Below are 20,002 nucleotides of genomic sequence, written 5' to 3' on the forward strand. Positions count from 1 at the left end.
AGTTGTTGCCTGATTTCGATACACTCCTTGCATTGCGCACACACAAAGACATCCCCTATGGCAATATCATGTCCCGTACGTGAATGATCCACAAACATCATGCAAGCAGTGCATTTTAAAAGGCTGTGATTGAGAAGGCAACTGCCCCCCTCAGTTCTCCTCTGAGCCACAGTACTTCCATTAGCTTGAGCCTTTTGCTTTGCTGCTCTGGTCTGAGTCATGATTTCTGTGCTTGCTATTTATTGCTGGACATTTATGGAAGAACTCTGGGTGTTCCGCATAATGAGAAAGCTGTACTCAACTCAAATATCATTTTGCTAAAGCATTTTAAATGATTTATTAATAATAAAGTAGTAAAACAAATGTTAATTTTTTTAAAATCAGATGTCATATAATAAGGTTTTGTTTGTTTTCTGTACTACAAGCGAATTTCATGGAAAAAACGAATTCAATTCTCTTTATTTTATTTATTATTATTATATATACTGTATTTTTTATGTTACGTGGGAAAAGGCGAAGACAAAAAAGAAGACATATTTTTTATACATAAAAAATAGTGAGAGGGCAGTAAAGTATATTAAAAACTGTCAGAAGCGTGTATCGTTTTTGGTGAAGATGTGGATTTGTGTTTCTAGTTTAGTGATGCCAAGTTTATCGACTGATTTTAGTAATCTGCAGTCATATTTTCCAAATTACATGAAGATGGGATTAGTATATATGTGCTATTTATAATTCAATATATTCAGATATTTCAAAACCTTGTTTTTTGTTAGAGTATAGCTCAGTTTATCAACTGTGTCCCATAAGATGTTATTTTGTGCTATATATTTATAAAAGAACGATGATGAATATTTCTATCAGTGAGCAAGCAATTGTTAACTTTGAAGAGAATGAAAAAGATATGGTATTTACTTTTAAATATGGATGTTGCAATATGCCAGAGGCGCATATGAAATTCAACCGTTCCAAAACTGAGCAATTGAAAAAGTTGTTTACCCGCGTGGTTACGAAAATCTTAGACAATTCCGGTGGGAAGAAAAAGAAGAAAAAGATGAGAAATGAAGAAGCAGCTCATTCGGAAGCTGAGATGTCTGCGAAAGACTTAGAAATATCCCTTAGTTTTAACGGTGAAATTATTACTCCAGATGTAACGAATGAGGACGCGTGGAAAGACGGAGCAATATTTACAGTAGGGAAAATGAAATACAAAGTATCTGTTAATGCCCCAACCGTAAAGTCAATAACTTTGCCAAAATATATCATGACGGGCTTCCCAGTATATCCAAAGGTCATTTTGCAGTTTGCTAACCAAGAACATAGTCAGTTTTTATGGTATAAATCTCTAACAAAAGAAGATGAATTGCATCAGAGCAGCAGCGAACAGACAGAAGAGAGCAACATTTTGAAAAAATCAGAATCGGGATTATGGCTGGAAGCAGGAAGCGGTTATTTTTTACTGCCATCAGTGGAAGACATAGGAAGAAGATTAAAAGTTGTATGTACTCCTAAATCAGAAAATAAAAGTGGTTTTGAAGTTGAAGTTGATTCATCAGGCACAGTGGAAGCAGCACCAGGCATTTGCCCCTTTGAAGAAAGACATTTGTATACAAAAGATTTAACAGGTAGTAACAGGTACATATAACCTTTAATCTTTAAATATTGTCAGTACTTCATTAGCAATTTTTGGTCTTGGCTACAAGGCCAGTAATTGCACCCTACCAATAAATGTACGCAATGATGAACTGTATGATCTTTCTGCTCTTTCTTTGACAAATGCACAACATTCCACAGTGCATCATGAGCATGACTGCTTATCAATTATCAGTGGTAGTCCCAGGTGAAGGGGCTACAGCCCCCCCTCCCATGATCAAAATCAATGTGACAATGAGGTTCAGTTTTACTGAGAAAATATGGGAGTACAGGTTTATTAAAATCCTTTTAACAGGAAACACATAAGATAAGTAAAAATAAGTTAAAAATAAATATACATCCATAGCTTTTGGGCATAAGTTACTTCAAATCCTGTACAACTGGCCATCACATGCACTAAACTCCTGGACAATGACCAAACCTGGTCAGCAGAACTTTGCTCTCTACCAACGATGTTTGCACTGCCCTTAAGTTGTGCCTGATTGGTGGTGTAGTTATGTGTGGTGAATCCCTTTGCTGACAAATTCATGACACAGCCATGGGTGTTCCCATCAGCTTGGTTATCGCTATGGAAAAGCTAGAAGATCATGCGTTTGTAGGGCTGCCAGCCCCTATAGCCTTTTGGTGTTACTATGTTGATGACGTGTTCAATATCATCTCCTGCAGGTCAAGAGACCGACTCTTGCGACACCTTAACTCTCTTTCGCCCTTTATTCGGTTCACCATCGAACTGGAATCGGACAATGTTCTTCCATTTTTGGAAGGTTGTTCAACATGAGGGCACGCGTCTAAGGACCTCAGTCCATCGCAAACCGATGTGTGCTGGCCAGTTCACCAACTATCTGTCAGCACATGCTCACAGTCAACTTCTTGGTACAGTGTGTGCCCTACTAACCCATGCCTGGACCCACTCCAGTTCTGCAGATGAGAGGCATGCTGAGATCACTAGAGTGAAAGCAGATCTGGCTGAGTGTGGTTACCCTACCAGTGCCTTAGATAAATGTGTTTTTGAAATTGCAGCTTTATGAATTCATATTTAGTGAACTTTATTTGATTTTTGAATTCATTAATTTTCAAAGCATTTAAATAGAAATGAAGTTTATAATACCTTTTGTTTTTTATTTTATCGTTTTCCTCTAGTGTTTTCCCTTTTCTATAATTTTTTTTTGTATTATGGTTTTTTTTCCCCGCAAATGTGGTAACTTCATTGGAATTACTACCATTCTACAGCTTATGAATACCATTTTTTTTTAAGATAATTGCACGTGCATGCATAGAGGAAGGCCTTGCTTAAAGTTGCTGTGCTTAATTTTGTTTTAAAGTTGCATTGTCAAAAATTACAACTAAGCCTCAGTTAATGCTGCAGTTTTAAAATGTCAATACCCCTTACTCTCCATCTGATTTGAATAAGCAAGTTAGTGTATAGACTGTCTTGATCTCATACAGACACAGTCTATATGATTGTGATATTCAGACACAGTTATATTAGAAAATGCATCATATTATTGAGCCAGCACAGTATTCACATAACATGACATGCTGAGGAGAAAATGCATAGCCATTGCTCAAACTTGTGAGACATAAAATCAGCAGAACATAAAACAGACAAGTAAAGGCCCTAGGATGGACTGTATATACCCAGTTATTTTAGATTTAGGTGATTTGCTTTGGATTAAAGAAACACCAGTGTATTACCAGTCCATAAAGATAGTTCCAGAGATGGAGTAACTACAGCCTGGTTTGTCTCACTTCAGTGCTAGGGAAAATCGTGGAGGTTGTGATTAAGATTGCATTATATAGGTCATCTAGGTAGAAATGGTTTTCTCAAGGGAACATAGTTTTGTAAGAGGAAAATCTCGTTTAACTAACATGAATGTCATTCACGAGTTTGATGTAGGAAATAACTGACATTGTTTATTTGCACTTTTTTTTTTTTTTTTTTGGTAGTTGTTGGCGCATAGGCTTCTGTGGCCATAATGCACCTCCCAAGGTTTTTGCAGTACTTTGATCCAAGCCCGAGGCGGGAATCGAACCCGCGACCTTTGGGTTGCTAGGCAGGCACTTTACCCACCCGGCTAGCCCGGTCGGCATTATTTATTTGTACTTTAGCAGTGTTTGATTTGATTTAATGTGAGAACTGAAACATATTGGGCCCACAGGCAGTGTTAGATTTAGGCTTTCTGAAGCCTTGGTCCACATTTTTAATGGCCTCTCCCCACTTGATATTGTATGCAAAAATTTTTTTAAGAGAATTTAATTTTTAAATTTAAAATTTTTAATTTTTTAAGAGAATGTTTTAACTCACAGTATTTAATGAAAAATTGTTATTTACTTTATCTCTAAGTAACAGTAATGGAAATCTCAAAGCTCCATTATCATCAAATTTTTGTCCAGAAGAAAACAATTCAAAATATTAGTCACTATACTACAACCACCAGGTGTTTTTTTTTATTTTTTTATTATGCATCTATCATTGAATTTAAATGTAGCAGAAATCTGTTGAAGATGGTGCAAGGTTTAGAAGACCATCAGATGTTTCTGATGTTTTCAATACTGAAAAAAATTGCTATAGAAAAATGAATGGCATAAAGTTTCAGTGATTGCCAGAGAAGACTATTTCTAAAATTGTTACTAGTGATTAGATATGAGTTCATTAGCAGGACTGTGAGATAAATTCAACAAAACAGTGGAAGTGCATAGTGTACCCCTGTTCCCAAAAGGCCTAAACTCAGCTGTCAGCAGGCAAGATTATAGTCATGATGGGATTGTGATGATGAATGCTGTTAGTTGATTACGTACCATAAGGTATCCAAATGAATAGCAAATACTATCTATGCTTTTGTAATGTGCACACTGTGGGATGTCATTATGAGCAGTTAAAGTGCTCATCCCATACCCCAAATTTTGTCTTCCGTAACTGTTATATGCTTAGAACTCTTAAATTTAACCTTCATGGGAAACAGATAATGGGTAGGAGGGGCAATACAATACACTGATATGAGTATTAAAACATTTTTTAGAGCCCTTGTATCAGCATAATGAGATTATCTAATTTTTAGAGACTATGCATATATATTTTTTTAAATTACTAATTCTTTCTTTTATATTTACTTTTCATTCAGTTCAGACTGATTCCAGTAAAGCAGAACTTTTTATTTTATTACAGAATAAGGTGTGTTACGTACAATATCCTTGCCGACTTATATGCTGACTCAGAGCACTCTCGTACTGTTCTGTTTCCATATTGTCCTCCATATGCCCTTTCATATGACTACAGGAGACAGTTACTTCTGAAAGAAATTTTAGGTAAGCCTTAAACCTTCATAGAGTGCTAGTAAAGAATCCAAATTAGCTACAGTGTGTAACTTTGTAAAAGGTACTCTTTGTAATAAGAATGGATGCAGGAATAGGAGAGAGAGAGAGAGACACTTGGGATACACTCTTTTAGAAGCTGCTGAATATGCTTTTAGATGCAGCTGTATATGAATATTTCTTTTAAATCAGGGATTTCAAACTCAGAAGGGTTCATGGGTTCCATAAGAGGTTCTTGTGGGACTAGCAGACCACACTAGTGTGCACACAACACACCATTGACATTACTGAGAGAAATGTATTAAATATTTTCATGTATTTCTCCTTGTGCAAAAATACGCAATCTCACAACAGCAACATTTATGAAAGTCTATATGAGTTACAAATTTTATTTAAATTTCACTTTAGTAACATGTAGGTTAGTGCAAAAGCATCATTTTAACGTAGCCATCTACCAAAGTAGCTAAATTAATTAATTAAATTAATTTCATAGTCTATTTCACTTTAGTGTAACTCATTTAAGTATTACCATTATTTTCATATAGGTATCACACTGCGAACCTTTGAAAGTTGACAGTACTTTCAAGGCTACACAGCTGTGGGCTGCCAGTTTGACATGCATGTATTAAATGTTTTTCTCTTACTGTTTAAGCACTACAAGTGTACTTTACATTTATTACCATGATAGTATTTATTTTAAAAAGATTCCTTTGCAACATAATTGGTCAAATGGAATATTTTTAAAAGCAATTACTCAGGTATATGTGATAGAGATATATATATATATATATATATATATATTCTCAGTCTGTTGTAGTTTTCAGCTACTATAGAATTTTATTTGATAACTGGAAGGAAACCGGAAATTAACTTTGAAAAAAAATTCAAGGTAAAAATCCATAAAAAATTTAATTTCTTGACTGGTTGATATAATTCTGAGATTACAGTTTCTAAAAGTTGTTATTCTGGTTGTCCACCTTTCAGTAGTGATGTGCAACTTTCGCCCTTGTGTGGAACTCAAGTGGCAGTTTTGCAATGTACATCTAGTGCCAAAGGTGAATTTTAAAAATTAGGGAAATGTATGGAAACTATCTTTGGTTATTTTGTGAAAGTAGGTGACACAGGAAGTTTTTGAAATGAATTCAGGGTGCATGACCTTGAAATACAATTGAAACATGGACTAATCTGCCTTTGTGACAATTTTGTAGCAGTGCCTTTTTGAGATGATTAAATGAAATTTTTTGTGCATTTTGGGATTGTGTTAAGCCCCCACATTTTTTTGCCCCCTGTAGTAATATGAAACCAGCATTCTGGCTGAGTCTTTCAGACTGTGATTGATTGATATTTATATTGTTTCTTTACACATAATTATTAGATTATTAGATTGTTTTGGTTATATCTCATATTGTGAATGCCTTCACAATGAGTTGCCATGGTATTGTACTACCTCGAATAAATAACACTTCACCAGTGGAGAAGACTACTGTTGTTTATTCTCAGCGGATACCACCACCCAGACGACACTGTTTGAAATATGGTATGAGATAAAGATCTCTGTTATTCTCATACTATCCCTATTAGACTTAGGAAAGCAAAAAAGATGTAGGAAGGTAATAATAGGAGAGGAAGAGGAAGGAAATGCCGTAGAAGGAAGAAAGGGACAGTTACTCCTTCAACTCACACTACTCAAGAGCTCATAAATTCCTCGAATAGGCAACGCTTCCCCAGTAGAGAAGACTGTTGTTACCTATTCTTGGAAACTCTGTGAATATCAGGCTTCCCCTGGTGACCGTTTCAAGGCTATTGGCCTATCATTGGTGGGTGGGCAGGTACCCTGGTGTTGCAATAGTGACAACCCAGTTATGAAGTGTAACTTCACAATATGAGAGATGCCTGATGGTGTGCAGTGATATAGACTATAAAAACTTAATAATTGGGTAGTCACTATTGCAACACCAGGGTACCTGCCCACCCACTGAAGAGAAGAAAACAAGCTTTGAAACGGTGCCGTCTGGGTGGTGGTATCCGCTGAGAATAAATAACAGTAGTCTTCTCCACTGGTGAAGCGTTATTTATTCAAGGTAGTACAATACCATGGCAACTCGTTGTGAAGGCATTCACAATATGAGATATAACAAAAACGATGCCAATTTAATTAATTAATTTAACTACTTTGGTAGATGGCTACGTAAAAATGATGCTTTTGCACTAACGTACATGTTAGACCTGTTAGCTTAACTTCTGTTCCAGGAAAAATAATGGAGTCACTGGTTGAAGAAGTGATACAGGACCATCTGGACAGTAGTGCAGCTATACTTCAGTCACAGCATGGGTTTGGTAAGGAGAGAGATTTTCTGACAAATTTGATTAGGTACTATGATTCAATGACAGAGGAACGGGATGCAAAAATAAATAAAATAAAATAAAATAAAGAAAGCTTTTGATACTGTTAAACATAAAGACTGCTGTACAAATTTGAGTAGTGTGGCATCAAGGACAAGTTACTGCTATGGATAAAGGGATGGTTGAGTGGGAAAAAATAGAGTGGTAATCAAAGGATACTGCTCTTTGTGGACTAGTGTTATTAGTGGAGATCTACAGGGTTTAGTGCTGGGCCCATTGTTATTTGTATTTATTAATGATATTGGCAAACTTTAAAATTTTTTTATTTGTTTTTAACGTCTGTTATGGTTGACTTTCCAACCTTGTAAACTTTGCTGAAGAAGACCTGCTTTCTCTCTTTGAAAGTCTGTTTAAAATCTCAATCTTTAATTCAGTTGTTAAAAATTTCTGCTTCCCTTTAAAAGACAAATAAAAGTACAGTATGGTAAAATTAAACTCTGTAAACACTCTGTTCAGAATCGTTTTACTTCATATCTCACTTGCACATATCATGCTAGTTGCAATTTCTGCATGCCGTGTTCTTTGTTTATCTATTTTTACTGTTTTAGATTTTACAATCCAAAAAAAAATGTCAGTGAACAGAAATATCCGATTACAAAGTGCGATGAACAAATTACAGAAGTGTTATGTTTAGTTATTACTGTATGTATATTAATTAAGCTATGTACATAAGCGTAAATTTATTTTGCTAACCTGCAGATAATATTCTTTCGATTTTCACATACAGGTGACCCCCGCTTAACGCTGATAATTCGTTCCGGAAAAACAGAGCGCTAAGTGAATCTGCGCTAAGCGAGCGCTGCATTCCCATAAGGTAACATATGTATTTGTGAGTTGCGGTCAGTGCCATAGGATATTTCCTAATCAATAATAAACGGTAGTGAAAAGATACACAAATGTCGGTCAAAATATTTAATATTCAAATATTTGCACATATAAATATTCTGCATTACATGCGTATATAATTATGTGGTAACTACTTACGTATCAAAATTAAACTTAAAATTCCAATTAAAATCATGAATTTAATTGATCTAAATTGATTTAATTTAATTGATGAATTTAATCTTGAAAAATGTATCGATTTTGGGTTGAACTTTGACCCTCTTCCAAATAAACTAAAAGGGGTATTAATTTTAAATCCCCCGCAGCGTTACCACTCAACAATAAAGACAACCGATCCTTCGCCGCTTTGAAACCTGGCATGTTTTTTCCTTCTTTCAATATGAAACTTCTTTTAAGCATTCGTTTCCACAAAAGTCCTACTTCATCTATGTTAAAAACTTGTTGAAAAGTATAACACATAATACCCCTCTTCAATAATTTTAACAAGTTCTTTTTTGAAAGTTTCGGCTCCTTGATCTGCACTTGCGGCTTCTCTCTGGATTTTAAATCTATTCAACCAGTCCTTACTGGTTTTAAATGGTTCCAATTTTTTTTTTTCTTTTTTTTTTTTTTAGGTGAGTTTTCTTCAGATCATCATATAGGCTAATCTCTCAATCTTTTTTTTTTTTTTTTTTTTTAATAATATTTAACTTAACTGAATTCTGCAATGGATATTATCTTCAATAAAATTAGTTCAAAGTCTTTCCATTTCAATCCTAATAGCCGGCCTAGCCCTAGTTGCTTGCAGTGGAACAGCTGTCTTTCCCAATGCTAAAATTAATTATTTTTTTTATAATTGTTCTTACAGTTAAACTTGCAAGTCCTAAATTATGGCACACATCTGCTTGTCTTTGACCAGAATCGATTCGCTTCAAAACGTCTAATTGAATTTTCAAATTCAGTCTTTTTCTTACATTCATAGTCTTCGTACTGCGCCCAGACGTTGTTGTTTTTTCATTCTTATCGGCCATTATTAACTCTTCGAAAATGTAACTGTGTTGGTTGCATTAATTATGATACAATGTTCAAGTAAACTGTCTGTTACGCACGATGTCTAATACTGTACTGAGTGATGACTAGACTTCAGATAAATGCATATAACGCAAATATTACAAACAATATACTTGATCATTTTTTAAAATATTGATCTCGGAACTACGTAACAAGTCACTGTACTGCAATTAAATTAGCGTGCGAGAAAATTTCACTGAGCATGGGAAACATTTTAACCGTATTTTTATATTCATTTTCAAGCTATCGCCTCCATCAAATGAAACAATTTCATTAAATATGCCAAAAATGCAATATGTAAAAGAGCGTTATAGTGATCTGTGACAGCGTTATAGTCATATATGGGTTATAATATAAGAACAGCATTGTAGTGAATCAGCATAAAGCAAACCACGGGGCCTGCTGTAATTTAATTTTGTTAATTGATAAAGGGAAAAAAGGTGTAAATATGTGCTTTATATCTTCATTTTTATACCCTGTGGATAATATTCCTCTGATTTTTGCTTATTAGAATTGCCGTTTAATAGAATCAAAATTCAATTTGCAAACGTGATCACAATAACCAGCATGTACTGTAATTATTATATGGCACCAGCATAAAAAATAAATAAATGCTGGCTCATTTGGATTATTGATGTTCTACTGTATATACACCAAGTGATCACTGAATTATGACCACCTATCTAATGCTTTGTAGGTCCTCCTTTTGCCCTCAGTACAGCAGCTATCCGACATAGCATTGATTCAACAAGATGTCGGAAGCATTCGAGAGGTACAGCCAACCAAACTATGTAATGTGGTCAGCAATGCAGGTATGGAGGTGATTGGTGTATCCAGACACCTGATATGTCTTTCCATAGTGTCCCACAAGTGCTCTATGAGATTGATATCGAGGGAGTTCAGAGGCCAGTCGATATGCTGGAAGTCAGAACTGCGTTCCTCAAACCATTCCTGCACAACAAGTGCCCGATGGCTCGGAGCATTGTCATCTTGGAAGACACTATCGCCATTCGGGAAAAAGTGTAACCTACTCAGCAAGCAGTTGACGATAGCGGAGACCACTGATATGTTGTTCCACACGCACCAGGGGTCCAAGTTCTTTCCAGTGAAACGTGCCCCACACCATACAACAGCCTCCACCGGCCTGCACTTTTGATACAATGCATGATGGATGAAGAGCCTCATGTTGTTGATGCCAAATCTGTACACGACCATCCACAGTGTGGAGTAAATAACGTGATTCATCCGACCAGCACACCTTCTTCCAGTCTTCTAACATCCAACTTGCATGCCCTTTGCACCAGGCGAGTCTTTTAAGCTGATGAACCTTGCTTAGGAGAAGATGCCATAGGGGTCGTCTGCTGGTATAGCCCATACGTGTGACGCATGGTCATGCCAGATATTGTTTCAGGTTGGCTCATATTATATTGGGTAGTCAACTCTTCAACAGTGCTGCGCCTGTTTGTCTGTACAAGTTGTCGGACCCCGGTGCTCACCTCTAACATCAACCTTTTGCTGACCTTTGCAGTTTTGTTGTTGGGTCGTTGTTTGACCATTTCGACGCCAGTCCTGGTACACTTTAACTACGGCGGCTCTCGAACATCCCACCAGTTCAGCCATTTGGGAAATCAAGGCACCAGCTCATTGAGCACACACAATTTGTCTATCAAAGTCCGATAAATCCTTCCTTTTACCCATCACGCTTGGAATTTTACTACCTACTGAACCACTGACACCTTATCTATGCTACGTAGGTCGACTAACTCCGCACTCTTGTACCTCACGTGGTCAACAGGTTGCCTTCAGTTTTCATAGGGGTGGTCATAATTCAGTGATCACTTAGTGTATATATCTCATACATAAATAAAATAATAAATAATTATTTTTTCCAACTGCAGGTTATAATGCTGATCTCATTTGTTTACAAGAAGTCGACAAGAAGTTTTACTTTGGTGATCTTTCACCTTTATTTAAAGACGTAGGATTAGAAGGTATATTTTCTGTTAAAGGTGGTCACGTTGCCGAAGGACTTGCCTGTTTCTACAGAAGTTCAAAATTGAGGTAATATGAATTTTATGTATTTGTTCACTCTTTTTATTTTTCTTCATTCCTAGTTTTTCCAATAATTGAATTAAATTTCACCTTACATGCCATCTACTTGCATTTGAAATATCATGGATATGTGATTGCTTTATGTGAACTTGATAAATAGTCATCCTACACATGGTGGCACAAGTGTGAAGTATGCAGTTATGATATCTAATGTTGAACATCACAAGCACATGTTTAAAATAGGATATTCCAAAATTCCTTTCAAGTTCTTTTAAAGGTGTAAACCTTCTATTTACAAAATAGATTTACAGTACAAGAGTCGCAAGCAAAAAAGAAATATTTTGCATTTCTTAAAAAAAAAACAAAAAAACTTTCCCATCTTATTTCCATAGTCAAAAGTTGCCTATTTAATTCTTCCTTGAGATTTGCCAAGCTCTCCACCTCAGCCACCATAGTAAATTAACTTATTCCAGCATTCAACAACACTGCCCAATGGTCTAGTCTACTCCCTATGATTTTATATCTCTGCTCTCTGGTTCTAGTGTCACTCACTAGTTAGAACATTCTTCCCTCATTTGTTTTACTAATTCCCTCACTGTCTTATACACTTCAGTCAAATCAGCCGTAAGACATCCAGTTGCTAAGCTCTGCTGATCACAGTTTCTAAGACACTCCTCATAGGGATAGCACTCTCCACCAATCTAGTGTTGCTTTCTCTTTCTCCTCTTGAAAATCCTTTAATTCCTCTGCACTTAATCTATAAGCAGCTGGGTTTCTCTTCCTCAAGCGCAATACTTTGTGTTTGGTAGTGGTAACTGTTAGCTGCCATTTTTGTTTTTTACCATACTAGTAGTCAGTTCAAATCTTTTTGAAGCATCATAGCCCAGTTTTTATCATTAATTACCCTTTCAACCTTTAAGTCATCAACAGACTTTGATAGTTTTCTCTGTATTCCCTTATCAGTATCATTTAGAAAGATAAGAAACAAGAGGTCTGAGCACTGATCCCTCTGGGACCCCACTTGCTACTCATCCACTCTGAAGACTACCCATTTATGGCCACTCTCTGTCTCCTGTTTCCAACCAATTATCTTCCATTATTCCAACCTGCTCTGAGTCATACAATAATCTCTCATGAGGAATTGTGTCAAAAGCCTTACTAAAATTCAGATGTACCGGTTGTCTCAAAAATATAAACAAACATTTAGGGGAGGTAGGTAACATCTAAAGGAATGTGAATCGCATAGGAACCCGTAACCGGAAACGTCACAGCAAAGTAGTAGCAGAGGCACAAGAAGCAGAAATGACACAAGACAGTAATTAGTGGCAAACATTTATTTGAAATGAATCACTAATATTAACAATGGAGTACAAGATGGATGCATTTCATGATGTTACAACAGATGCTCAAAGGTTCCACTATGAGATGCGATGCATGCACGACACCAACGCAGCCTGGATTGGTGGACACGGTCGAATATACCTGGAGTTTCTTTGACAGTAGCAGCTGCATAGACGAGTCTCGCCACGAGATCCATTTCCGTCTCCACAGGCGATTCATGCACGATAGATTTGAGGACCCCCCACAGAAAGAAATCAAGGCTCGATAAATCAGGTGAGTGTGGGGGGGCCAGACAACGGGATCACCACAGCCAATCCATCGACGCCCAAAATGTGTGTTCAAATGGTCATGAACACACCTTCCATAATGGGCAGGCGTCCCATCATGTTGAAACCAAATGTTGCCTCTCACATTTGCTGGAACATCGTCAAGTAATCCTGGTAGAACTTGTTCAAGAAAGATCCGATGTTTAGTGGAGTTCATGCTGGATGGTAACAGGTATGGGCCGACTAAGCAGTCACCGACCATACCTGCCCACACATTTATTGTGAAGCGATGTTGTGCCGCATGGGGGTGCACACCGTGTCGGTTGTTGTGGGCCCACACATGACCATTGTGCTGATTGAATAAGCCTTCCCGAGTGAAATAAGCCTCATCCATGACCAAAACATAGGCTGGAAAATTCAAGTCTTGAACACTTTCTTGGAGAAACCACAGCGTAAAAGCCACATGTGCAGGATGATCTTGGGGGCGCATTAACTGAACCCTTTGGAGATGAAAGGGGTGTAAGGAATCGTCATGCCAGACATGCTGTACACTGCAATGAGACACTCCTAAGGCAGAGGCAACGGCACATGCTGGTAGGAGGATTATTCTGGACGGCATTCAACACACTTTCTTCTATGGCGGGAGTTTGCGTCAAACATGGTCTGCCCGGACTACTCCTGTTACCTCTAAATAACCCATAATCGCACAAATTTTGATGCACACGCGCAAACAAATCGTGGTCCGGTACATGTCTGTCTGGGAAGCATTCTCCATAAATTCGTTGAGCGGCTCATCCATTGCCTTCTGCTAATCCATACACTAGGTGCATGTCTGCCAGTTCACAGTTCATATATCGATGCATGCTCTTCGTGTGGCGACTACTGCTTGAATGAGTAAACCAGAAATTTTCCCTCTCGCGAACTGATGAACAGTGCCGTGTACCGACTTACGGTGACATTTCCGGTTATGGGTTCCTATGCAATTCACATTCCTTTAGATGTTACCTACCTCCCCTAAACGTTTGTACCAATATTTTTGAGACACCCTGTATAATGTCAAAGTTGTTTCTTGCATACAACTGCTTTATAACCTCATCATAATAATTTACCAGGTAATGTTTACCGTTTCACAAAACCATGCTGAGATCCATTTTAGGATGCTATTCTTGTCAAGGTGGGCCCATGCTGTGTCTTTAACTATAGATTCCATAATTTTACCAACCACAGAAGTAAAATTTGCTGGTCTGTAATTGCTAATCACTTTTTTAGCTTCTCCCTTATGAACTGGGGAGACAATAGCAGTCCAAGGGAATAATTCACACATCCAATGGTGATCTCATTAACATTACTACTGTTTGAATGCACTCACTTGGCCCCAGGTGCCAAGCGTTTCTGTGGCAAAGCGATTTTCTGAGCTCTATAAAGCGATTCAAAGCATTCTCCTTTAAAGGAATCACTCTTCTCTTTAAGTTCCCCATTAGTTTCTTTTCAGATCTTTAAAAAAAGCACAGTAGACTTCATCTTACAAGTTGTAAGTTAAGTCAGAAAAGAAAAGACAACTTTCCTTTTAATTTTATTAGAGTTGCTAACCCAACTAACCTAACAACCACTTGGCCACTTGTGGCATGACTCCTGCCTCCCCGTAGCGGGGCTATTAACCTGAGTGGGAAAGTCATCCCTCAGGGCCAAAAGGAGTACAAAATGGACAAAGAAACCTTTCCCTCACTTGATCAGTTGATCACCTACTGATCAATACCAACCCGATCGTGACTCCTATCAAAATAAAAGACAAAAAACAGATCTATGTTAACAAGATCACCCAGCCTTTCTCCTTATTCATTCTGTATCAGATTCTCCTGTTAGCAAATTATCCCCATTTCTAATCCAGAAATGCTTGGAAAATGCTAAAGGATCTCTGAAGATGGTAAAGCGATTACAGTCTGGAGATCTGCTGGTAGAGATAATGAAGCCAAAACACTCAAAAATAGTATTGAAACTGACTACTTTTGGTGGAATTCCTGTGAAAATAACGCCTCATGCCACTCTGAATACATCTAAAGGAGTTATAGCAGAGTGGGACCTGATTAACATCTCAGAGGATGAAATTGTACAAGAATTGACAGATCAAAGAGTAATACATGCAAAAAGAATATTAATCCGGAAAGAATGAGAATTAAAGCCAACAAGGAACATAATACTGACCTTTAGTACCCCAAACTTACCAACAATGGTTAAAGCAGGGTATCTGATTTTTTTTTTTTTTTTTTTTTTGATTTGGTAGTTGTTGGCGCATCGGCTTCTGTGGCCATATTGCACCTCCCAAGGTTTTTGCAGTACTTTGATCCAAGCCCGAGGCGGGAATCGAACCCGCGACCTTTGGTTGCCGGGCAGGTACTTTACCCACTCGGCTAGCCCGGTCGGCTCAGGGTATCTGAATTGTCGTATACGTCCATATATACCGAATCCCATCAGGTGTTATAAATGCCAGAAATATGGACACTCCCAGGTAGCATGTTGTGGCACTATGATTTGCCCAAACTGTGGTTCAACAGAACACACTCAAGCTGATTGTACCGTAACCTCCTTCACCTGTCCCAATTGCAAAGGTAACCATCCAGCATATTAAAAAAATTGTGAAATGTGGAAAGTTGGGTAAGAAATACAAAACAGAAAACAAAATAACGTATCAGGAAGCCAAAAAGCATATTATACAGTTTATGCCGAAACGCACGTATGCACAAGCAACCCAACACAATCATTCTATTGCTACTCAAACTGACATTGCAGTCCCTCCAAACATTTCTTTTGCAGATAGGGCCGCCAGGTCCATGCTTAATGCTAAGCCACAACCTGCCAAACACAAGCAACTGGAACAAGGAATTAATACTCCAATTTCAGTTCCGCCTAACATGCCTGAAACTACGAAAAAGCAGACAAAACAGTACCAACAGATCATGCTCAGACCAAGAAACAATTCCCTATACATATGGATGTTGACAACAATACTGACCAAGAAGAAACTATATTAGAACTTCATGCAGAAGAACACATGGATACAGAGAGACCGGTTTTCCCCAAAAAAGACAGAAATAAATCAGATCGTTACAAACAAACTGCTTTAAAAAAACAGACAGATCAAAACTCCTAAAAGCAAGTAATGCAGCACATACTTCAATGGAATTGCAGAGGCATACAAGCCAATACTGATGATATATATGACCTGATCAATAAGTACAATCCAGTGAGTGTTTGTCTGCAAGAAACAAATTTAACACCACAGGTAACTCTCTTAATTAGAAACTTCACAATGTACAGAAAAGACAGGAATACTGCAAAATCCGCAAATGGAGGAGTAGCAGTACTAGTTAACTCTTAAAATCCCAGTTCGACATATCCCTCTACAGACTGACTTAGAAGCTGTTGCTGTGCCTATTGCGCTTGGAATAACACTAACTCTTGTTTCAATATACCTCCCACCAAATAGACTTTTTATGCTTAAAGAACTAGAAGATTTTATAGCACAATTGTCAGAACCTTTCTGCCTTTTTGGAGATTTCAATGGGCATCACCCGTTGTGGGGATCTTCAAGCATGGATAAAAGAGGACATATGATAGAGACATTACTGAATCAACAGCAGTTAACCTTGCTAAATACTGGCCATCACACTTATGTCCATCTACCCACAGGCTCCACTTCGGCAATTGATCTGTCAATCTGTTCTCCCATACTGTTCCCCAGTATGGAGTGGTCAACCTTATATGATCCACACAACAGCGATCATTTTCCAATTATATGTAAAATACAAACAAAACAATCCCATTCTCCAGATTACAGAGTAAAATGGAAATTCACAAAAGCGAACTGGACAAAATATTCAGTCTGTGTTTATTTTGATGATCAATTTATTAAATCACAACCAATAGATAAAGTCACAGAGCACATTACCGCACAAATTTTGGCAGCAGCTTCTGAGGCAATTCCTCAATCCTCTGCAAACCAAAAAAGACATGTAAAACACTGGTGGATTGAGGCCTGCAACAGTGCAAAACGAGAAAAAAATAAAGCTTGGAACCTATTTCGTAGATTTCCTACACCAGCCAACCTCGTTTTATATAAAAAAACAAAAGGCAAGGGTACGACAAATCAGAAGACAAGCCAAAAAAGAATCGTGGATAATATTTGCCAGTACCATCATGAAGGACACCAGCAGTCAGTTAATATGGAAGGAAATCCAACAATTAAATAATAAGTACATTCCCTTTTCTGCTCCAATCTTGATTAAGAATGGACGAAAACTGTCTTCCCCAAAGGAAATAGGCGATTTCTTTGAAGAGACTTTCAGTCAAATATCATCAGCTTCTGCGTACGACAATTCTTTCCTGAAAATCAAAACCTCCGCAGAAAAATTTAAATTAAATTTCAACACCACCCAATCCCTTCCTTATAATCAGCCATTCATCCTAGCTGAACTCCAAGAAGCTCTGAACAGATCAGCAAACAGCTCAGCAGGACTGGACGGAATCTACTGTATAATGCTTAAACATCTAAATAATATAGCTTTAAGATTATTACTAGTTTTCTACAACCGGATATTTCTTGAATGTGTTTATCCTTCCTCATGGCATCATTCTGTAATTCCTGCCTTTCCAAAACCAGGAAAGGATCAATCGCTTCCACAAAACTACCGACCAATTTCCCTAACCAGCTGTTTGAGTAAAACACTAGAAAAAATGATACATAGGAGATTAAAATGGATACTAGAAAGCAAAATGCTGCTAAATATCAACCAATATGGTTTCCGACAAAACAGATCCTGCTTGGACCTTATTGTAAGAGCCGAAACTAGCATTCGCAATGCATATGTTAAAAATGAACATCTGGTAATGGTGAGTCTAGTATTGAAAAGGCATTCGATACCACATGGAGGTATGGCATTCTTCGAGGGCTGTATGCCCTAGGGTTGAGAGGACACGTACCTCAATTCATCCAGAACTTTCTCAAGTGCAGAACATTTCAAGTTCGTCACCAGAATGTACTTTCACAATATTTTATTCAAGAAGGGGTGTCTCAAGGGTCCATACTTAGTCCTACCCTCTTCGCAATTAAGCTAAATACCATGATGCAGAATATTCCCAAAACCATAGAAATATATATGTATGCCAACGATCTTGCTATATCATGCCATTCACCAACCATTAACAGCATAGAGAGACAGTTAACAACTTTCCATAAATAAGTTAGAGACATGGACTGTACAAAATGGTTATCACCTGTCAAAGCAAAAGACAATTGCAGTTCATTTCTGTAAAAAGCACGGATTACATCCAGAGCCTGAACTTAAATTAAAAAACCAACCAATCCCTCTTGCCAGCAATATCCACTTTTTAGGTTTAATATTAGATACTAAACTTAATTTTACCATGTATATAACTTATCTCAGAACTCTCTGCTTGAAAAAACTCAATATACTCAGAGCCATCTCTGCCATAGCATGGGGTGCAGATAGATGCACTCTCCTGCATTTGTATCATTCACTCATCAGGTCCCGTCTAGATTATGGTTCAATAGTATACGACTCAGCTAGGAAAACTGTACTTACAAGACTGAATACAATACAGCACAGTGCTCTTCGCACTGCTCTTGGAGCTGTTCGAACATCTCCGGTCCAAAGTGTCTATATAGAGGCAAACGAACCACCACTCCACCTCAGAAGGAAGATGTTACTCCTCACCTATGCAGCCAGGATTAAAAGCCTTCCAGATCATCCAAATCAACCGCTACATTTCAATCCTGAAAGGGTAACATTCTATAACAACAAACCCACTGAAAATAGACCAACTGGTATTAGACTACAAGATTTGATGCATTGCTGGAATGTTCATTTTGAAAACACACTCAAAGAAACCAAAATATCTGATCTGTCTTGGTCCTCAAACCCACCTTACTGTGACACCTATTTCCAACAATGGGGGAAAAAGTCCATGGAAAACTGTTACATCAAGCAACTGCACGAAGGACATGCTGCAGCAGGTTCTGCAGCAGGTTCTGCAGCAGTCTTTCCCACATTTACAGTATCTGTATCTCTCCTGGCTGAATGTAGCAGTTATACTGCAGAACTTTATGCAATCCACCTAGCTATATACAATATCAATACCTGTCTCAACACTAATAGTTTAATATATACAGACTCCATGAGTGCGCTTTCCGCAATAAGTAACAATTTCTCAACCCCACATCCCATAGTAAAAGAAATCCGGTCTCGTCTAAATCATTTGAGGAATCTGAATCATACTGTAAGTTTCTGTTGGATCCAGGGCATGCTGGAATCACAGGTAACGAAACAGCAGACCAGGCAGCCAAGCACCCAAAGAGCAATGCACCTCCATCTTGCCAAGTACCCTATATAGATAGGGTACTTGGTAAGATGGAGTATCTGTAGGGACCAATGGTTAAATATTTGGAAGACACATACAACAATAAATTATTTGAAATTAAACAAGAACCACAAATATGGAGCTCGAGCTTGAGGAAAAACAGACATGAAGAAGTAATACTGGCAAGATTGCGCATAGGGCACACACACCTGACCCACTTGTTCCTGCTCATGGGCGATGGCCCTCCTGTATGCATGAATTGTTCATCACAACTTACAGTTCGACATATTCTGTTAGATTGTTCGTATTATTCCCATATCAGAAATACTACCTTTCTTTCTCTGACACAAATGCAAGAACCTTTATCACTAACCCACCTATTGGGAAACAATGCCAATCTGGATGAGCTTTTCGCTTATCTCAAACATATTAGACTTTATGAATATATCTAATATCAAATAAGGCAAATTCCGGTACCATTCCAAATATTTGAATAGGCACATTTTGGCCTCAGTTGCCCTTGTGCCACAAAACCTCTACACCACCACCACTCACTTGTTACCCTTTTTGTGTAACTGGAGCTTTGCACTCTCTTGGCTTCAGCAGCTTTACAGAAAGGCACTTTTCTGATATCATGTCACTTACTTTACAATGGTTCAGCTCAGCTTCACTATTCCCCTCCCTGGCACTATTATGGTTTCAATTGT

At 37.8% G+C, this 20,002-nt stretch overlaps 1 protein-coding gene across 1 annotated transcript in view; it reads left to right on the top strand.

The window, feature by feature from the left end:
• The first annotated feature begins 780 nt into the window (after positions 1–780).
• The window catches only part of LOC150082257 (2',5'-phosphodiesterase 12-like), a 66,906-nt gene continuing 47,684 nt past the window's right edge, over positions 781–20,002 (top strand). The window contains exons 1-3 of the mRNA XM_090380464.1: positions 781–1,632; positions 4,817–4,956; positions 11,160–11,322. Coding sequence (XP_090236590.1) covers positions 842–1,632; positions 4,817–4,956; positions 11,160–11,322 — 1,094 coding nt within the window. The 5' untranslated portion in view covers positions 781–841. The remainder of the gene's footprint in view (positions 1,633–4,816; positions 4,957–11,159; positions 11,323–20,002) is intronic.

Source organism: Mastigoproctus giganteus, chromosome 8, assembly GCF_048544385.1.
Source record: "Mastigoproctus giganteus isolate SK-2022 chromosome 8, ASM4854438v1, whole genome shotgun sequence".
In the NCBI taxonomy this organism is placed as follows: Eukaryota; Metazoa; Arthropoda; class Arachnida; order Uropygi; family Thelyphonidae; genus Mastigoproctus; species Mastigoproctus giganteus.